This window comes from Dicentrarchus labrax, unplaced genomic scaffold, assembly GCF_905237075.1.
Source record: "Dicentrarchus labrax unplaced genomic scaffold, dlabrax2021, whole genome shotgun sequence".
NCBI classification, from domain to species: Eukaryota; Metazoa; Chordata; class Actinopteri; family Moronidae; genus Dicentrarchus; species Dicentrarchus labrax.
The window spans coordinates 14278445-14295258 of NW_026136724.1; the positions used below are offsets into that span (position 1 = coordinate 14278445).

A 16814-nucleotide genomic window follows, 5' to 3' on the forward strand; every position below is an offset into this window, starting at 1 on the left:
AATAACACAATCACTGGGTCAATACACAACAATGGTTCTGGGTGAAGTCAACCCAGTATTGTGTTGGTGCTACATTGAACAGCGTCATGTTGTAACCCAGTGATTTTAAATGTGTAGAAAATGAACTTGCTTAATAAAACCTACAATATTTATTTATTCACTTGTTTGATTATTGTTTCCATGACAGCTGATAACCCACTGGCCTTATTTTGTTGACCTTTTGCATGCTGTATTTGTATGACCTGCAGATATAGACAACTGGTTGGGTTTTCCATTACAGTAACTCTGTAATGTTCTGCAGCAGGTTAGCGGCTGATCATGGAAAGGCTGATGATGCTCCAATTAAAAATGCTGGCAGTGTTGCACCACATATAGCTCTTTATCCACCCTCAGGCAACCTGTAGCTTCTAATGTAAGCAGAGAACCATCAATGTATAAAATGGGGGCATGACCTCACATATTCCTACTGCTGTTTTCTACCACTTGAGGAACATTGAACTGCCAATGGATTGACCCAATAGTGGGCTTTCGAGCATTCAAGGCAATATTTTTTCAGGACTGAGGGTCATTTTGTGTCATCGGGGGTGGAGTGGAGGCAGTCAGGAGAGCTGGGAGGCAACTGGGCGGAATAGCTTGTTAATTGAATGCCGGTTTGGATTACACAGATGACTGAACTTGGCATTATGATGGAGCAAATTCATGTTCACCAATAACACATATCCTGTGAAATCACACATACATACACATACACAAGAGGGTATAAAGTTCCTTTTTTAGGAGGTAGGAAGACACACAGACCTGTGGAATATTTTTGTTTTCTTGCTGCAAAACAGGAAACATGAGATTTGTTCACTGATCTGACAAGCTTATCCTCCTGAACTTGTATTGAATGTTTGTCCTCTCTGGTCAGAAATCAATAGGACAGAATCAAAAGAGACACACTGCACCAGGATATTTAGCAAACTGACACATTTAATGAGATTAATACAGTTTGTAACCATTGTCTGCACATATAGTATAAACACAGATAATGAATTGAAGATAATGTACACAAATTGGTCCTATAAAATAAATATTCCAGTGTACACAAGAATACTAGGATTAACACTATTTATTAACAAATTACATTAAAAACAAAAAGGAGCGAACTACGTATTTAGTACATCGCTTCATGTCAAATATTCACTGATGAATCAACATGCGAAACATGTAGTTTGCACCATATTGTCTTTAATGTCATCTATTGATAGCTATTTGTCAATCCTAACAACCCTTAGTGCACTGGAATATACATTTTTTGCATCGTTTGTTTATACAATAAAGATCTGTGTGCTGATCCCGGTAGACAGATCACAGGCACATTTGATTACTTGTTCACAGAGCACACGCTGCAGTATCTTCAGTGTTCAATCTTTTGAAGTATAAGTAAATATATGTAAGTAAATGTATTCCAATATCTTCTGTTTTTAAACACAGAGGGGGTATGCATTGGATGCAAGGTGGTTTGTATGTTTTAAATTTTCCATCCTTGTGTTTTTCTTTATTGCAAATGAAAACCTGGATCAATAAAGGCTTGGTTAAAGCTTGCTCTCTCTTTCTCTCCCCTACTCCTCCTCAATCTCCTAGAAAATTACAAAATGATTGTGATATTTTTTTTTTAACTGCCCATCACCAGTGCTAAATCTGTGGAGTACTTTTTAAGAAAAATACAGGATTATAGGTGTACAGGAACATTATATGTGACGCTCACATCATTATTCATGATAAAAGAAGTATAGAGAGTAAGGTCTTATGTAACAACAAAAAAAAAAAACATTACCCTAACTTTTATAAAACTTTGCATCTGATTTAAAAAGTGTATTTTTGTTGTCATGTTACAATTCAATGAGACCATTTATCCACCATAATTTGCTTCAGGCCTATAAGTGTCATCAATGACCATCAAACCCCACCGTGGTCCCCCATCATCATCTTCTCTTCTCTTCTGTCCACACTCGTGTTTGGCTGCCTCTGTGGCCCGAAGATGACGCGTTTACACAGTGTGAGGATTGGCTTGTGTGGTCGAACCTGACGCAGATCACTGGATGGTGTAGTCATGTTGTTAAGATTCTGATCACAAGGGGGGGAAATGCAATTATGTAATGTTCTGAAACATAGTCATGCAATCACATTTTGAAAATGACCAAATACAACTTGAATTGACTCACCTTATAGAGTGAGACAAAAGTGAATGCTGGGATGCATATCAGTGGAGTGATGATAAGAAGTCTGGCTATTATGGTACTCCAGAAACCAGGTACATAACCATACACCATGAAGATATGTGGTTGTAACAGGTTATATAACAGTGTGATCTAGGCGATAGGAAATGGTCAAGTTAGATGGTTCAGCTTTGAAACAAACAGTAGTTGTCTTTAGGTGAATAAAATCAAATTCTCTGCATCAAATCAAATGATGAAGAAATTATATGATTATAAAGTATTCAACTGGTAAATAAGCACATGCAAATGCTGAACTATTCTCCAACTTAGAGGGGCAGCTTCTGCTAATGGTTCTCTCTTTATTATTTGTCTCCAGGCATATTATATAACTTAATATATTATATAACTTTCTTCACTACAACTACTTCACTGGTGGTGTTAATATAGTGCCAGTGCATTTTTTAATGCTGAAGGCTACAGCAATGAACACACAGTATTCTGTGGAACATTTTTTGACCACTTGGGGATAGCAAAACAAGCTGCAAACACAACATATTGTCACCTTACGCAGTTTATATGGCGTTAGCATTTATTCTCCTTTTAGCTCTGTTTTGGTCTCCTCCAACAAACGTTAATATTTCTTCACCAGTTAGTTTCTAACCTTCCCTGCCCCTTGATGGTGGGTACAGTGGGTTTATTCAATTTTGTTTGGCCAAAAGAGGTTGATGAGAGCAGTGAGAATGGACCAAAGCAAAAAAGCTGTGGACCAGAAAACCAAAACAATGAGCTAAAAGACACTAAAATGCTCCGTAGATAATTCTCTGCGGGTCCATCAATATGAGCGACATGTAAAACTATGATGCAACAGTATCTTAAATTGTGTGATTTGTGTGGCTTAAATACACAAAAACACCAGTATGCTCCTTTTACTGACTTAAGAATTAAAATGCTGTCTACAGTTTTTGATTTTGCACTGATCATGTCTACAGTGAAGTGTGTTTTAAAACAGATGAGTCCACATTTTCATGTAAAGAGAGCAGTCTCTCCTCTTCTTTCCCATATGTGAAGTCAAGCATAATTACTGATGTGGCAAAATTAAATATATGAAAGTCTGATCAAAGATGAAAGGCCAGGAGAGAGGGAAACAGGAAGAAGCAAATATAAGGGGTGATGAAGGGCAGACAAAGATCTGCGCTCAGAAGTAAAGTAAGATTGGAAATAATGAACACAGATGAGAACATGAGAGGAAATACACATTAAAGCAGAGAGCCAAGTAGATCAATCAAGAGATGTGAAGCAGGTGTGAGTATCTTACTCCACAGATGAGCGGCGTGATGAACATCCAGCAGTATTTCAGCACGGGGAACGGTCTGTACCCAAGCATGTCCTCAATGTTGTCATAGAAACGGTCCGCACCTGCAAAGTCATGGATGGGAGGTGTTGGTCAATCAAAGGGAACAAAATGGTTTTGTTTTTACCAGAAATGCTCTCAAACTCATGGGGACTGAAAACACAATGAGATGGTGAAGCCTCGGGTTTGTGACATCCTGTCATCAATTCCAGATCGTTGCTGTTCGGGAATGATATTGTTACTCTTTATTAAGGAAGTTTTTAAATTCTTAATCTATGATTAGATTGTTGATTGACCAGTAACAGAAAGTTTGTAAGTTAGTACGTAAATGTTTGAAATATTTCCATTTCATGCTACTTAAAACTTCTACTAGACTACATTTATTTTATACTAGGCTACATTTATTTAACAACTGTAGTTACTTGTCAGATTAAGGTTTTACATACAAATCATGTAATCAGTTCATGAAATATTAAATAAATGTATTTAAATATCAAAAATATCATAAACTACCCAAAGTCACAACAGCTCTACAACATTAAGGTCATACATATTAATACATCAACAATTATGAAATAGTCTGCATAATAAAATACTTTTACTTATACTTTATGTCCTAAATACTCATGTACAGCATGCAAACTGTAATTCAGTCCCATTTTCTGAAACACCAATCTTAATTGCAGCTATGAATTTAGAAATACAGCATTAGTAACACAATCTAATATATCATTTTGGTTTTACAGTGTTGCATGGACACAATGAAGAATAAGTGAATAATTAGGAAGGAGGGAGGGGAGAGGAGGAGGCAAGTATCCAGGGAAATCAAACTCCAGTTTAATCTCAGTACAAAACTCAGGTGGTTCAAATGAGGGGGAAAGGTGAGGGGAGGAGGAACAGAGGAGGAGGAATGAGATGGAGATGAAAAAGCTGCTCGCCTTGAGCTGCCAAAGAGAGGAGGAGGAGGAGGAGAAGAGAATAACTACAGAAAGAAGGAAACATTAAAAAACAGGAGAAAACTGATATGAGATCGGTCAAGTACATGACCTGGCTGATTGAACAGCATCCGCAGATTGACTTTTTGCAAATTCACAATGCACGGAAGAAGTTACCTATTTAGGAAAGCAGATGCAAAAATAATACAGTTTTAAAAACCCTAACTAACTACATTCCTGCACAAGAGGAAAGTGAGTGGCCTCATTTAAATTTGGTTCAGGAAGTTTCTCCACACATAACACAGACTCACTCTGAAGAGGCAGAGGAGCCGAACGAATGGCTAAACAAGTCAAACCGGGGAGAGGAAGCAGCGGCAGAAACTGATCGATATCTCACTCCGAGTCAGTTTGCAGTATGAGATGTGTAGCCGGACACTAATTCCAAAAGAGCAAGAGGCCTTTTGGGAATGGAAACGCACTTTTCCAGAGTCACAGAAATTGAATATACATGTTTGTGAGGACATTTTTAAGGAGTGACACATACCTTCCGTTTCATTAGAGGAAACGGCTTGTTCTGAGAAAAGTGTACGATATAGATGAGATCTGAGAGATGAGCTCTAAAAGACAAACACGAAAACAGAGGAACTCCCTACCCACATGCTGTAATTTAGCCAGTAAATTCAGTCAGCTAATGAAGGTGTGGGAAGCAGTGAGAGCTCAGACGATTTATCTAAAACGATGGCAGAGGAAGACTGGCATATGGAAGTGGATGTGGTTCAGGCTGTGGCATTTGGGATATAGGCTATGGACAAATTGTGACGCAGTTGAGGAGAATACAATACTGAAAACGAAATGGTAAGGAGGCCTAAAGTTCTCACGTTTCCTCTGTTAGTGTTTGAATGAAGTCAGAAACAGTCCAGTAGATGGAGCACTCGACCTTCTGCAGGAGAGAGAGGGTCATGAGAAATACATCATGTTCTTATTACTCTCTGTTCAGAGTGCCTAAAGTAAAGCCACTTAAAGTAAAGCAAAAAGGAAGAAAAATGCTATTTACAGGTCATCAGTATAACAGCAAACAGGTATTTGCTATGTAAAGATATAGTGGATTCGTGCCATCCTAAGCAGAAATTGATGTCACACTCCCTCTGTGTGTGTTGTTATCACAGCTTGTCTGCACTAACATGCATGTCCGTGGCCGCACATGCATGTTAGTGCATGTGAGTACCTCCCTGTGCAACTGAGGAAAAAGACTGAAACTGCTGTTTTTCTCATCCACGACGGTGAATTATGGATTTATTTTTAACCAAACCAGAGTTTGTGATTACTGGAACAGTGTGAGGACTAACAATGGCGGCTTTGATTTTATTTTATTTCTGCCTTTGAATGAAGTAACAATAATCTGGGAAGAAAATTACAGTTTTTGTAGTCATGGTTGCAAGCGATAGCAATGTCACAGTTGTTCCTGGTTAAACAAAAGTTCTATCTCTGTAGGGATCCTTTCCATAATCTTATCGGACACTTAACAATAAGAATAACAATCCAAGCCTGTCACAAATATTTTCACATCTTATTCTGCGAACTAAGGGTTTATATAAACCAAATCAGCATTTGTGATTGTTTGAAAGACTAACAATGACTATTTTGTTTCTGTCCAGTTTCAAGTGTGATTGACCATTATCTGCGAGGTAAAATTACTGTTTTTTTCAATGGAGTCTGGTGGGCTGCAGCACCCATAGTTTTATTATGAGATCCCCTAGTTAGACATCTAGTAGCAGTGAATTTTGTATATTTAACCTTTAAGGTTGAGGTCCAAAATTAGTTTTTGATCTTCATCAGCCCAGCATAGTTAATTTAATAAATTTCTAGAAGGCGGTGTCAGAGTCAAAAGAAAGTCACACACAAATAATTGCAAATGATTTGTTGCCAATAAAAATAGTTCACAGTATACATATTTTTACCACAAATTACAGTCCTTGGAGAAATAAATTGTTTTTATTGTTCATGTTTTTTCTATTATTATATTCAGAATTAAAATTTTTAAAATACAAAGTACAGTTGAGGCTGATAGAAAAATGATTGTAAAATTGAAGTATTGGACAAATAAAAATTGATGATGGAAGTCAGAGGATCACCAAAGTCATTAGGATTCATTGTCTGTGATGAATGAATGTCCGTACAATATTTCATGGCAATCCTTCCAGCAGTTGCTGAGATGAGCCGACCCCAGCGATAACTCGGCCAAATATTTGTGCCATTGTTTGAGATTTTAAAAAAAAATACAAAAGGCTGGAAGCACCTAAAATATATTTATTGAAGCTCCTAAAAAAGAGAAAAAGCCCAAGGTATTGAAAGTGGATACCTGGATTCTGTGTGCCTCCATACCCCTGTAGTGTATGTCTGCAGTGTATGTGATGCATATGCAGAGTAATGGGGGAATAATGTCTGAGAAACTCACTCTAAAACAAAAATGAACACAGATCCTGTTATCTTTTCAATCTCACCAAAATGTCTTTTTGTTGTTAGTCCCCTTTAATGTGACTCAGGATAAAATAAAATGAGTGTGGATCTTTTTATCAAAAGCCGGCCTCTTACAGATAAGATTATACAGATGCAGTGAGTTGATTACACTGATGAAACAAATGCTGCTGTCAGGATTGCACAAGTACGAGAACTATAATGAAGTTCCTTTTGGTAGCTACTGTGAATGTAGTGCACTACTGATGATGCTGATATTGAGCAGCGACACTTCTATACCCAAAAGCAAAAGGTTTTCACACATTTTCAGAACATTTTAGAAAATAAGTTGATAAATCACTTTTGTGTTGAGAAAAAAAGTCAATAAAAAGCATCATGTAGTGCAGTAAAGACCAACAGAGTGACTTACCGTACACCCAGCCAACCACAATGGTCTCTACACAGGCAATGATCAGGAGACTGGTTCCACTAGGACCGTACGTGTCTATCAGGTTAAAGAGGACTATCCCTCCCTGAAACATGAGCAGAAAAAAATCATGTCAGGCAGGAAGAATCTGTCACACGGAAGCTGTGTTTTTCCACTTGACTGTGAAATGAAACCATTTAATTATTGGTGTACATAGCATATTTAGCGAAGCACATAGTGGGCATTCCAACAATTTCACAATTCCCTTGCTAGTGATGTGTGAATCATGAGCGAATTGTTCGAAACTCAAGACTTTTTTTTTTTTCACTGACTTTGGAGTCACAAGTCCAGCTCCACTAAGGCGTTCTCTGACTCCCTCCTCCTAGTTAGTGCAAACTATTGTGCAACTCATTAACTGACTGTACTTGCAGCATCCATCAAACATACTCTCTGCTACAAACCTCACTGATGAGGGGCAGCCCCAGTAGAAAACAGACGACAGCGATGACTAGGGTCAGTTTCTCTCTGGCGTACGGTCTCCTCAGGTAACGTGGGAACATGTCGGTGAGGGCTGTGGCCAGGCTCTCCACACATACAAACTTTAAGGACAGAATTGAAACAGATTATTTTTTAAATACAATATGATGCTGGAACTCTATATATGATGCATTGCATACAATACCTGACTGTCCAGACCCAAGAAGAGGATCATGAGGAAGAATAGCACCGTCCAGAAGGACGAGACGGGCAGCAACGACAGAGCCTTTGGATAGGTCATGAAGGCCAGACCAGGACCTGTAGAAAGCACATGCATGCATCTATTAACACATGATAGTGGGCAGCAATCTTTCAAGTTCCATCCTTTCTGCCTTGTGACACCTTAAAATGTTTTCTGAACCTCATCAAAGGTTAGAGAGAGAGATATGAGTTGAACATTTTACTTTATTTAACTTCTTTTGAAGGATTTTTTTAGAAATCTGAAGAGGTAGAAGAATCCAGCATCCCATGCCAAAATAGAGAATTATTATAGAACAGTGAGCAAATGAAACAAAACATTGTGAAGGATAATTTTTTTGGGCACCACTGTTTTAACACTGTCGACAGGTTTTAAACTATTAATAACTTTAGTTTAAGAGCTTTGTTTGCATAGCCCTTTCCTCTGCAGAGATGAAGTCTAAAGTGCTTTCCAAAAGTTGAGCAGGGAAGTAGAACAAGGAAACAACAAAAAAATAACAATAAAATATTAAAAACATTCCACTGACCACAATAAAGAGACTTTCAAGCAAATTCTTTCAAATGTATGTGAACATAAGATGCCATCTTGTGGACACAGTTGGTTGTTGTACCAACTGCCTGTCTTTGTCACACATGATATTAAACTCAGAGGTGCGAGGTAACGCAGTATAAATACTGCTCACTGCACTTAAGTCGTTTTTTCAGGTATCTGTACTTTAGTTTATTTTTTAATTTTACTTCCTTTTTTTGGCATCACTGAACGCCTTCCTAGCATCAGAATGAGTGTCACACATGACAAACGTTACATGATTAAAAGAACGTAAAAGACTGAACAGACAAGAGAGGGAGACTCGACCCTATTTTAAAGTTTCAGTTAGCTTTGCACAGGAACAGCCAGTAGAAATGTCCTTCAAAGAAGCACAAGAGTACTTTTTACTTTTATACTTTGAGTACATTTCTGAACCTGTACTTTTTCACTTTTACTTGAGTAAATTGGTTGAATCTGTACTTCTACCTGATTAGAGAATATGTGTACTTTTGCCACTGTTGAGAAAGGTGTCCTCAGGCTGTGGGAAATAAAGGACATTTTCCCACTATTTGCTGGTATTTTATAGACAACGAACAATCAATTTGTTGATGAAATAGTTCATTGCAGCCAATGCATAAAAAACTAATACAGCAGCTGTTATGAGATGTAAGAATAGCGCTGTTTATTAAATGAACAGCAAAAGCAGTAAAATAAAGGATGCAGATGATGATGAAAAGGGAGGAATTAACTCACCAGCACTGGCAACTTCACTCAAAGGCAAGCCAAGTTCATGAGCCATGAATCCCAGCACTGAGAACACCACAAAACCAGCAAAGATACTGGTTGCACTGTTCAGACAACACAGTGCCAAGCAATCCCTAAAACACAGCAAGAACAAAACAACCTGCACTGTCACAGAGCACATGAATGTAAAACTGTAAATGTGATAATGGACTGAGAATGGCGTGACTGTGCGTATGGACGCTGACCTGTAGCAGTTGTTGTTGTATTTGTTGTAGCTTCCCAGAGCAGTCAGTACTCCCTGACACACAGCGTAGGAGAAAAACACCTGAGTCCCCGCATCAGACCATACCTAGAACGGGTAAGAGATTAACTTCATGAAACATTTCCAGGTCCAGTGTGTAAGATTTAGTGGCATCTAGCAGTGTAGCTGCAGATTGCAACTCCCTCGCTTCCTGCTGTCCCCCTTTTCCTTTCCCTTTTTTTTTATTGATAGTGCAAGATACATGATTAACATTAAGACATGACAGCAACAGATATTGACAGCAACAGGGGTATTACACAACAGCAACAGCAACAACAACAAAAGTCAAATCAATTAATCAGAACTTAACAAGAACAAACAGCTCTGCTTTATGCCAGCGTCAAAATTGATAAAATCTCCTTTTGCAGGAATACAGATGTCCACTTTTTTTGTAACTACGTGAACGTGCGTGTGTATTTGTGCGCATTCAGGTTTCTGGGTGTAGGCGGGTTTGTATACAAGAATGTCTGTGGGCCCTTGTTCTGACAGCATCTGGTTAACATTAGTGGCACCACAGTGCTGAGTTTAGTCACTAAAAGATAGAGTTGGCAAGGCTCCACAGCAATATACAGACCCTTACTCTGGCCCCTTGGTGGGCCCGACTTAATCCCAGTCTAGGGTCAGAAATACAGGCTTAAGTATGTCCTAAAGGATCTTTACATTTGATACTGGACAAAGAGGAAACTGTTGTGTTCTTAGAAGAATGTGTTCTATTTTGACTGCTCTGCATACAGACTCGCATACGCACACTGAAACATGGACAAAAGGAGACACATTCACACATTAAACAGACCTCAGACGCAAGCCAGAGCACTATTACGATTTCCTTTCTGAAGGAAAAACAGATGCTTGCATGCTAAAGCAAGACTCATTAGAAACAGATCTGTTTTAAGAGCATCTGGTATTGTGTAACTCTCTCACCCATAACTGCTTTCACCTGCTTTCGACATTATCCAAATAGTATTCTCACAGTTTTTCTCTTTGCTGCGTCTCATGATAACAAATGAAGATTTCCACAATAGTTCAGAGCTGTATGAATATCAGTCATGTTTGGGTTCTTAGAGAGGCAGACACATTTTGTATCTTGCATCTTCTCCTTTGCACATCTACATTCCCACAGAAGAAGAGGAAGCGACCTTCTGAGCCTTAACCCCCCCGCTGATTACATTTGAACCCTGAAGCCGAGAGTGTGAACATTCCAGGGGAGGAAGACAGAGATAGAGAAGCAGAGAGAGGGAGAGGGGTGACAATCAAGAAAGACCCCTTTTTCTTAAGACGCCGTTACTGGCAGAAACAGACGCTGTCGTTGTACGAGAGCGTGCCAACAATCCCTCCGATCTCCACCCTGTTCAATTCCCTATTCAGTTTAGAAATTACATCATTATGCTGAGTGAATAATAGATGAGCTGTAAATATCGCTTTTGGCAAATTACCATCATCCTAAAGCAAGTTGTATTGACTTTTTATATAGTAAATATACCCTCAAAATGTGTGAGAAATTCCCCATGTGAAACTATTTCTGTGTGATGATGTCACTGTGTACTCAAGGGAAATGCTTTCTCTGACAACCCTCTCACTGGAAAAGGGTATCTTGGTTTGCTTTTCTTGTTAAGACTCTTAAGTCTTGGGACCGGAAGCAAGAGTCAAGGCACAGAGAAAGGGAGCGGCGATGAGAATAATAGCACACTGTATTCAAGGATCTCCTGACAGTGGAATCCAACAGTGGAATCCAACAGTGGAATCCAACAGTGGAATCCAACAGAGAGATGTATAGAGAAATAAAAAGAGACAGATGATGCTCTGGTTGGTTGTGAGACCTGATGTCAAACGCTTAAAGTTCTAATGACGTGGTTCTAACGCAGTTGTAACAGCACACGTGGTTACGAGAGCAGTTGCTCATGACAGAGAGGTCTTACCGTTGGATCAGCGATCTTGCTGAAGTCAGGGGTGAGGTAATATCTCAGTCCGTCCCCCGCTCCTGGGAGCGTCACTCCACGGATGAAGAGAATGATCAGCATCAGGTAGGGAAATGAAGCAGTGAAGTACACCACCTGAAAACACAAAAAAAGCATAGAAACAAATAGGTTATGATTCAGTATGTACACACAAACACTTTAAATCAAACCTGTATTAAGTGATTTTTTTTTTTTTTGGCCATTTGGGAACAACAGTTAACCCATTCTAAGGTAACAAAAACACGATTGTTATTTTTTAGATGATTATACACATATGAAAACATACCTATCAATATTATATTCCATTTCTACTAATAGAGCCTCCTAAATGTTCCACACTGGCCCTTTAAGGATTATAACTTAATTTCCCTTTATTAAATCTGTATCAATCACACAGGAGTGAACGTAGATAAAAAAGAAAAGAGGATTAGCTAAAGGCAGCTGACAGGTAGATTGTTCATTAAGGCAGATTCCCAACAGTTTTTGCTGGTGAGCCCTCAAAATGAAGATATATGTATATGCAAACCCTTGTCATAGATTGCATAATTCTGAGATGTGAATACTTAAACCAAAGATGAATGATGTTTATAGAACTATTCAGTGTTTCACAAGAGCGAAGACTAAAGATAAGTCAAAAACGAAATAAATTGTTTCATGTTCCAGGATCTTTTGTTTCTTTCCTATCCAAGTCAATCATTTGGACCGCTGCAATATCGGAGACATAACTGTTTGTATGCTAAAGGAATACTTGCCTTTCCTGTGACTTTGATTCCCTTCCAGATGCAGAGGTAACATATAACCCAGGCAAGCAAGAGACACAGAACCAAATCCCAGTGTATCTTAGACAGGTTCATGTCATCTGATATTCTTAACACACGGTGCCTGTGGGGAAGACATCACACACGTAAACACATATATGCAACTGCATGGTCTGCAAATAACATGCAGCATAATGGCATACAAACACACTTTGTTTGTTACTTTCAAAGCTTTCACCTATTGCAAATACACTACACAGCCAACTACAAATGTGTCACGGCTTAACAGCATGAGAAGAATGCTATATTTCGTGCGACACCAAAAACAAATACAAATACAACATCCGCATCACGAATACAGATGTTTAAGTCTGTCTTAGTTTATTTTGGACAGCTTCAGTTTATATTATACAAGCTGCAGGGAAAAGAGAACACGTTGTTCTCGTCATGCAGTGAAGCTGCGTGAGAGATTTCTCAATATCTGACCTTACACCAAATCAGGAGAATATCATGTGAGGAGCAGCGGCCATGTTTCAAAATATATAAAAGTAAGAAGAAAAAGTACTTTTAATCAAAGCTGGAAGTTAAATAAAATGGTGTGATTGGTCATTTTGACAAATGTAACTGGCTCACACTCTCTGCTATGTTTGGGTGACCTCGGTTCAGCTTTTGTTGGTTCACCATTAACATCACGTTCACTCAGTATCCTGAGAGTATAGATGGTCTTTGGCATCTGGGATGCATTAAGAGTTATTGCTGAGGAATGTTCCCCCAAAGACCAAGCGAACTAAGGAGGATGATATTACTGTCAAAGCTGTTTTCATGTTTTAAAAAGATAAAGTGTGTGTTTGTGTGTTTCTCACTTCCAGAACTCCTCTTCAGGTAACGTGGCAAAGAAAGGGTCTGTGTCATTCCTGGAAATATAAAACAAAATAGAGATACTGGATTTTGATGTCAATAGTGATATCAATATTTAAGGGTTTCTAAAATCTGATAACAATACAATGGCTATTTTTATTTTTTTTTTAACATTAACACATAGCATTGTTTAGAAATTACCTCAGACCTTTATTACATTTCTGCATTGCACTTTGATACATATTATTCTGACTTATACACTGATGTCAATGTATCTGAAATGAGATACTATTACTGATACAGAGTGATATATTTATAGGTCTAGCTTTACAACACACAACCATAGGGAAGCCCATTTCCGCCAAGTCATTATAATGACAAACCTTCTCAAAATAATGAGAAACTTTCTCTAAATCAGGACTTAATATCTCAAAATAATGATACACTTTTTAAATAATGACTATGTATTTCAAAATAATGACTTAATAACTTCCTAAAATAATAAAAAATGTTCGTCACATTGGTGGAAATGGGCTTCTATACAGAATCCTCTATGTGTCTTTTTTTTTTTTTTTACGTTTATATTTTTACACTGATTTTGTTACCTTCTGATAGAGCCAAGCTAGCTGTTTCCCGTTTCCAGTTAAGCTAAGATAACCGGTTGCAGGCTGTAGCTTCTCTTCTAATGAAAAAGCAAATAAGTGTATCTTCCCACAATGTCTAATTATGTTTTATTATATTTTAATATGGTATTTTTCTACCACTTGACACCCCACTTGTTTTTTCAGCAACTTATAAACTTAGATCTGATAAGTCCTGTTTATTCAGTGTACTTTTCACCTCTAAACTGTCCCATGGCAGCAATTAATAATGTTTTTATTTACAGTAACAGATGTAAGAACCTCCTGCTCTGAACACATAAAAGCACGGGTGTGTCCCAAAGCTGCTGCAGCTATGGAAGCCAAGACTCATCTCTTATTTCTTATCATTTCTTTTTATGTATCACGTCAATATGATGACTTCCCACGGTGCATTCAGTATGTGTCACACAATTAGAAGTTGTGATAGTTAAGATGGTAAAGCTGGATTATAACTTACAGAAAAGTGAGTTTCTCAGAGTAGTCAGATGCGGTGAAGTTGTTTAGGAATGACCAGTTGGAGTCAGGTTTAAACAAATGGGGGTTGGCAAACATGGATACGGTACTGTGACATGACTCTAAGAGGTTGAGGAAAGAGAGAAGAAGGTGAGTCGGATGTTGCAAATTTCAAAAGGTTAAAATGCGTGGGAGAATTCCTCTTGCGCTTCCTGTTGAAGCCTATAAGAAAGCAACAGACACACGTTAATCAAATACAGACGTGTTTAAACAAGCCAGCATTGACTCTTCACAAAACAGTTCTTACCAGTGTTCCACCAGTTGTCACAGGTGGACCAAGGCAGCGGGCTCTGGAACGAGTTACACAGGTAGAAGATAGCCCAGGCCAACACCACGATGTAGTAGATATTCAGATAGACCACAATCACTTGGGATGCTATCCCCACCCCTGCAGGACACATTTTTCACACAGTTAGTGAATGTTTACAGCACTGGCCACAATCAATGAAATGTTCCCTTCCACTTAGCATTTATTTTAATGTATACCCTGCCCTTGTTTTAGAGCTGTGTGAATTTAAGTATTGGAGAAAACAAGCTTGAAAGAGGATGAACTATTGTTGAAAAAGACAGAAAATATCTCTACAAGCCAATATAAAATGATTGATATAGTCTTTTAGTTTCATTCGATCTGGTTAGAAACATTAAAAATGTACATCTTTAGTGTATACCAGCATGCAAACAGATATATCTTCTCCATTAACAATGAAGAAAGGACACTGAACATTTTCCCGCTCGTCAGCTGACTCTTCCTCCGGTCTTGTGTAATTCAACAAAAGTCTGTCTGAGGTTTGTTTTTACCCTCAAACATGGGGCATATCTTCCTCCAGGCGGTCACCCCGCCTTCACTGGTATACTGGCCCAACGCCGTCTCCAGGAAGAACACAGGGACACCACAGAAGAAGAGGAACACAAAGTAAGGGATGAAAAAGACACCTGCAAATATAGACACCCGTGAGGAAGAGTTACATGTTTGTGGCATAAAGCAAGAGAGCTCCATAAATGTTGGCATGCCACACACACTGACAGACAAACACATATTAAGCCACAAAAACCTCCACATATTAAAGGTGGATTATGAAACTTCCTAGGCGGGAGGAGTTGTAATGAATGACCTTTAAATGGAATTATCCTTTCGACTTGTCTGGACAAGCTAAAACGGTACACTATGAAATGTTTTCTGAATATGGTGATAACAATGTGCACATATTTTCAGCCTATCTGCAGTGCTTTTACTCAGCCTCCGCAGCCATTTATTTTATATGAAATCCAACAGAAATCCACCACACATCCAAACCCGGTCCCTCACCTCCTCCATTCTTGTAGCACAGATATGGAAAACGCCATACATTTCCAAGGCCAATGATTTCTCCAGCCATGGAGAATAAGAACTCGGATTTGCTGGCCCATTTCCCCCTTTGCTGAACCCTTTCCCCAGAGATCCCTTTATCTGGCTTGGGGTCTCCGGCAGGGGCCCCTCTGGCTGTTTCTTGAGACATGGTCTCTCAGTCTGTTGTATGCACACATAATAAAGAGAAGATTTTTTTTGTTTTTTTTACATTTTAATAGATAGTTCTCACATTTATTCTAATAGATGCAGTGTATTATGGTCTCTTCCTCTGGTTAAATGAATGCAAAAATGTAAGAGACTCTGACAAAAACAAACGCCCAAATGCTATTAACTGCAAATTGCATCAAATAAATGATCTACTAACTTGTGCTGAGGACTGGAAAATCAAAAAAAAACAAACGCAATGAGGCAATTAAATATTTTTAGCGTCTTAAAAAAAGGTTTTTAATGCATTAAACTCACCCGTGAGCTTGCAGTGGACTCCGACAATAAAATCCCCTGACTGACTGAGCGAGGTTTGAAGAAAACCTTTGGGGGTGTGTCCTAAACATTGACCTAAAGGATACCACACACAAACACACACACACACACAGACAAGACGACGACTGGAGCAAATGTAACGGGGCAGCGTGTACTCTCGGCGCCTGCGCACTAACTTACAAAGATTGGCGGAAGGAATGTGACTTTTTCAAGCAAAACCTACAACACCTCAATGTAGGAAGCAAAATGCACTCCAGAAACAAACGATGCAAGTTAAATGCTGCACCATTTAGTCAGTCAGTGTTATTATTATATAGGATTATTATTACAGATGTGCGTACTGATGCGTTGTAGTTTAAGCAGGTGATTTTTTATTTTTATTTTTTTCATGTAAAATGATAATTTGCAAAGTAATTTAGTATTTTTATTTTTTTTTTTTACTATAATTTATACTTTCTGAAGGGTAGAGTGCGAGAGTAAAATGCAGGATATTCTCTTTGTAAAAAAAAAAAAAAAAAAAATGGATTGCAAATACGACCCTATTATCAAAAACCTGTTTAAATCGCAAGATGAGATATGTTGAA

The 16814-nt window shown here is 38.4% G+C and overlaps 1 protein-coding gene across 1 annotated transcript; it reads right to left on the reverse strand.

Moving 5' to 3' along the window:
• Positions 1–952: 952 nt before the first annotated feature.
• Positions 953–16516, reverse strand: LOC127358683 (sodium- and chloride-dependent betaine transporter). The gene is made up of 16 exons (XM_051391962.1): positions 16213–16516; positions 15709–15909; positions 15201–15335; positions 14650–14790; positions 14347–14464; positions 13254–13304; positions 12385–12514; positions 11594–11728; positions 9622–9725; positions 9386–9510; positions 8051–8163; positions 7830–7967; positions 7372–7474; positions 3517–3617; positions 2208–2354; positions 953–2109 (listed from the first exon to the last, which is right to left on the reverse strand). Exons 2-16 carry the CDS (start codon positions 15896–15898, stop codon positions 1942–1944), a joined length of 1899 nt encoding a protein of 632 aa, XP_051247922.1. The 5' UTR covers positions 15899–15909; positions 16213–16516; the 3' UTR covers positions 953–1941.
• Positions 16517–16814: the final 298 nt, after the last annotated feature.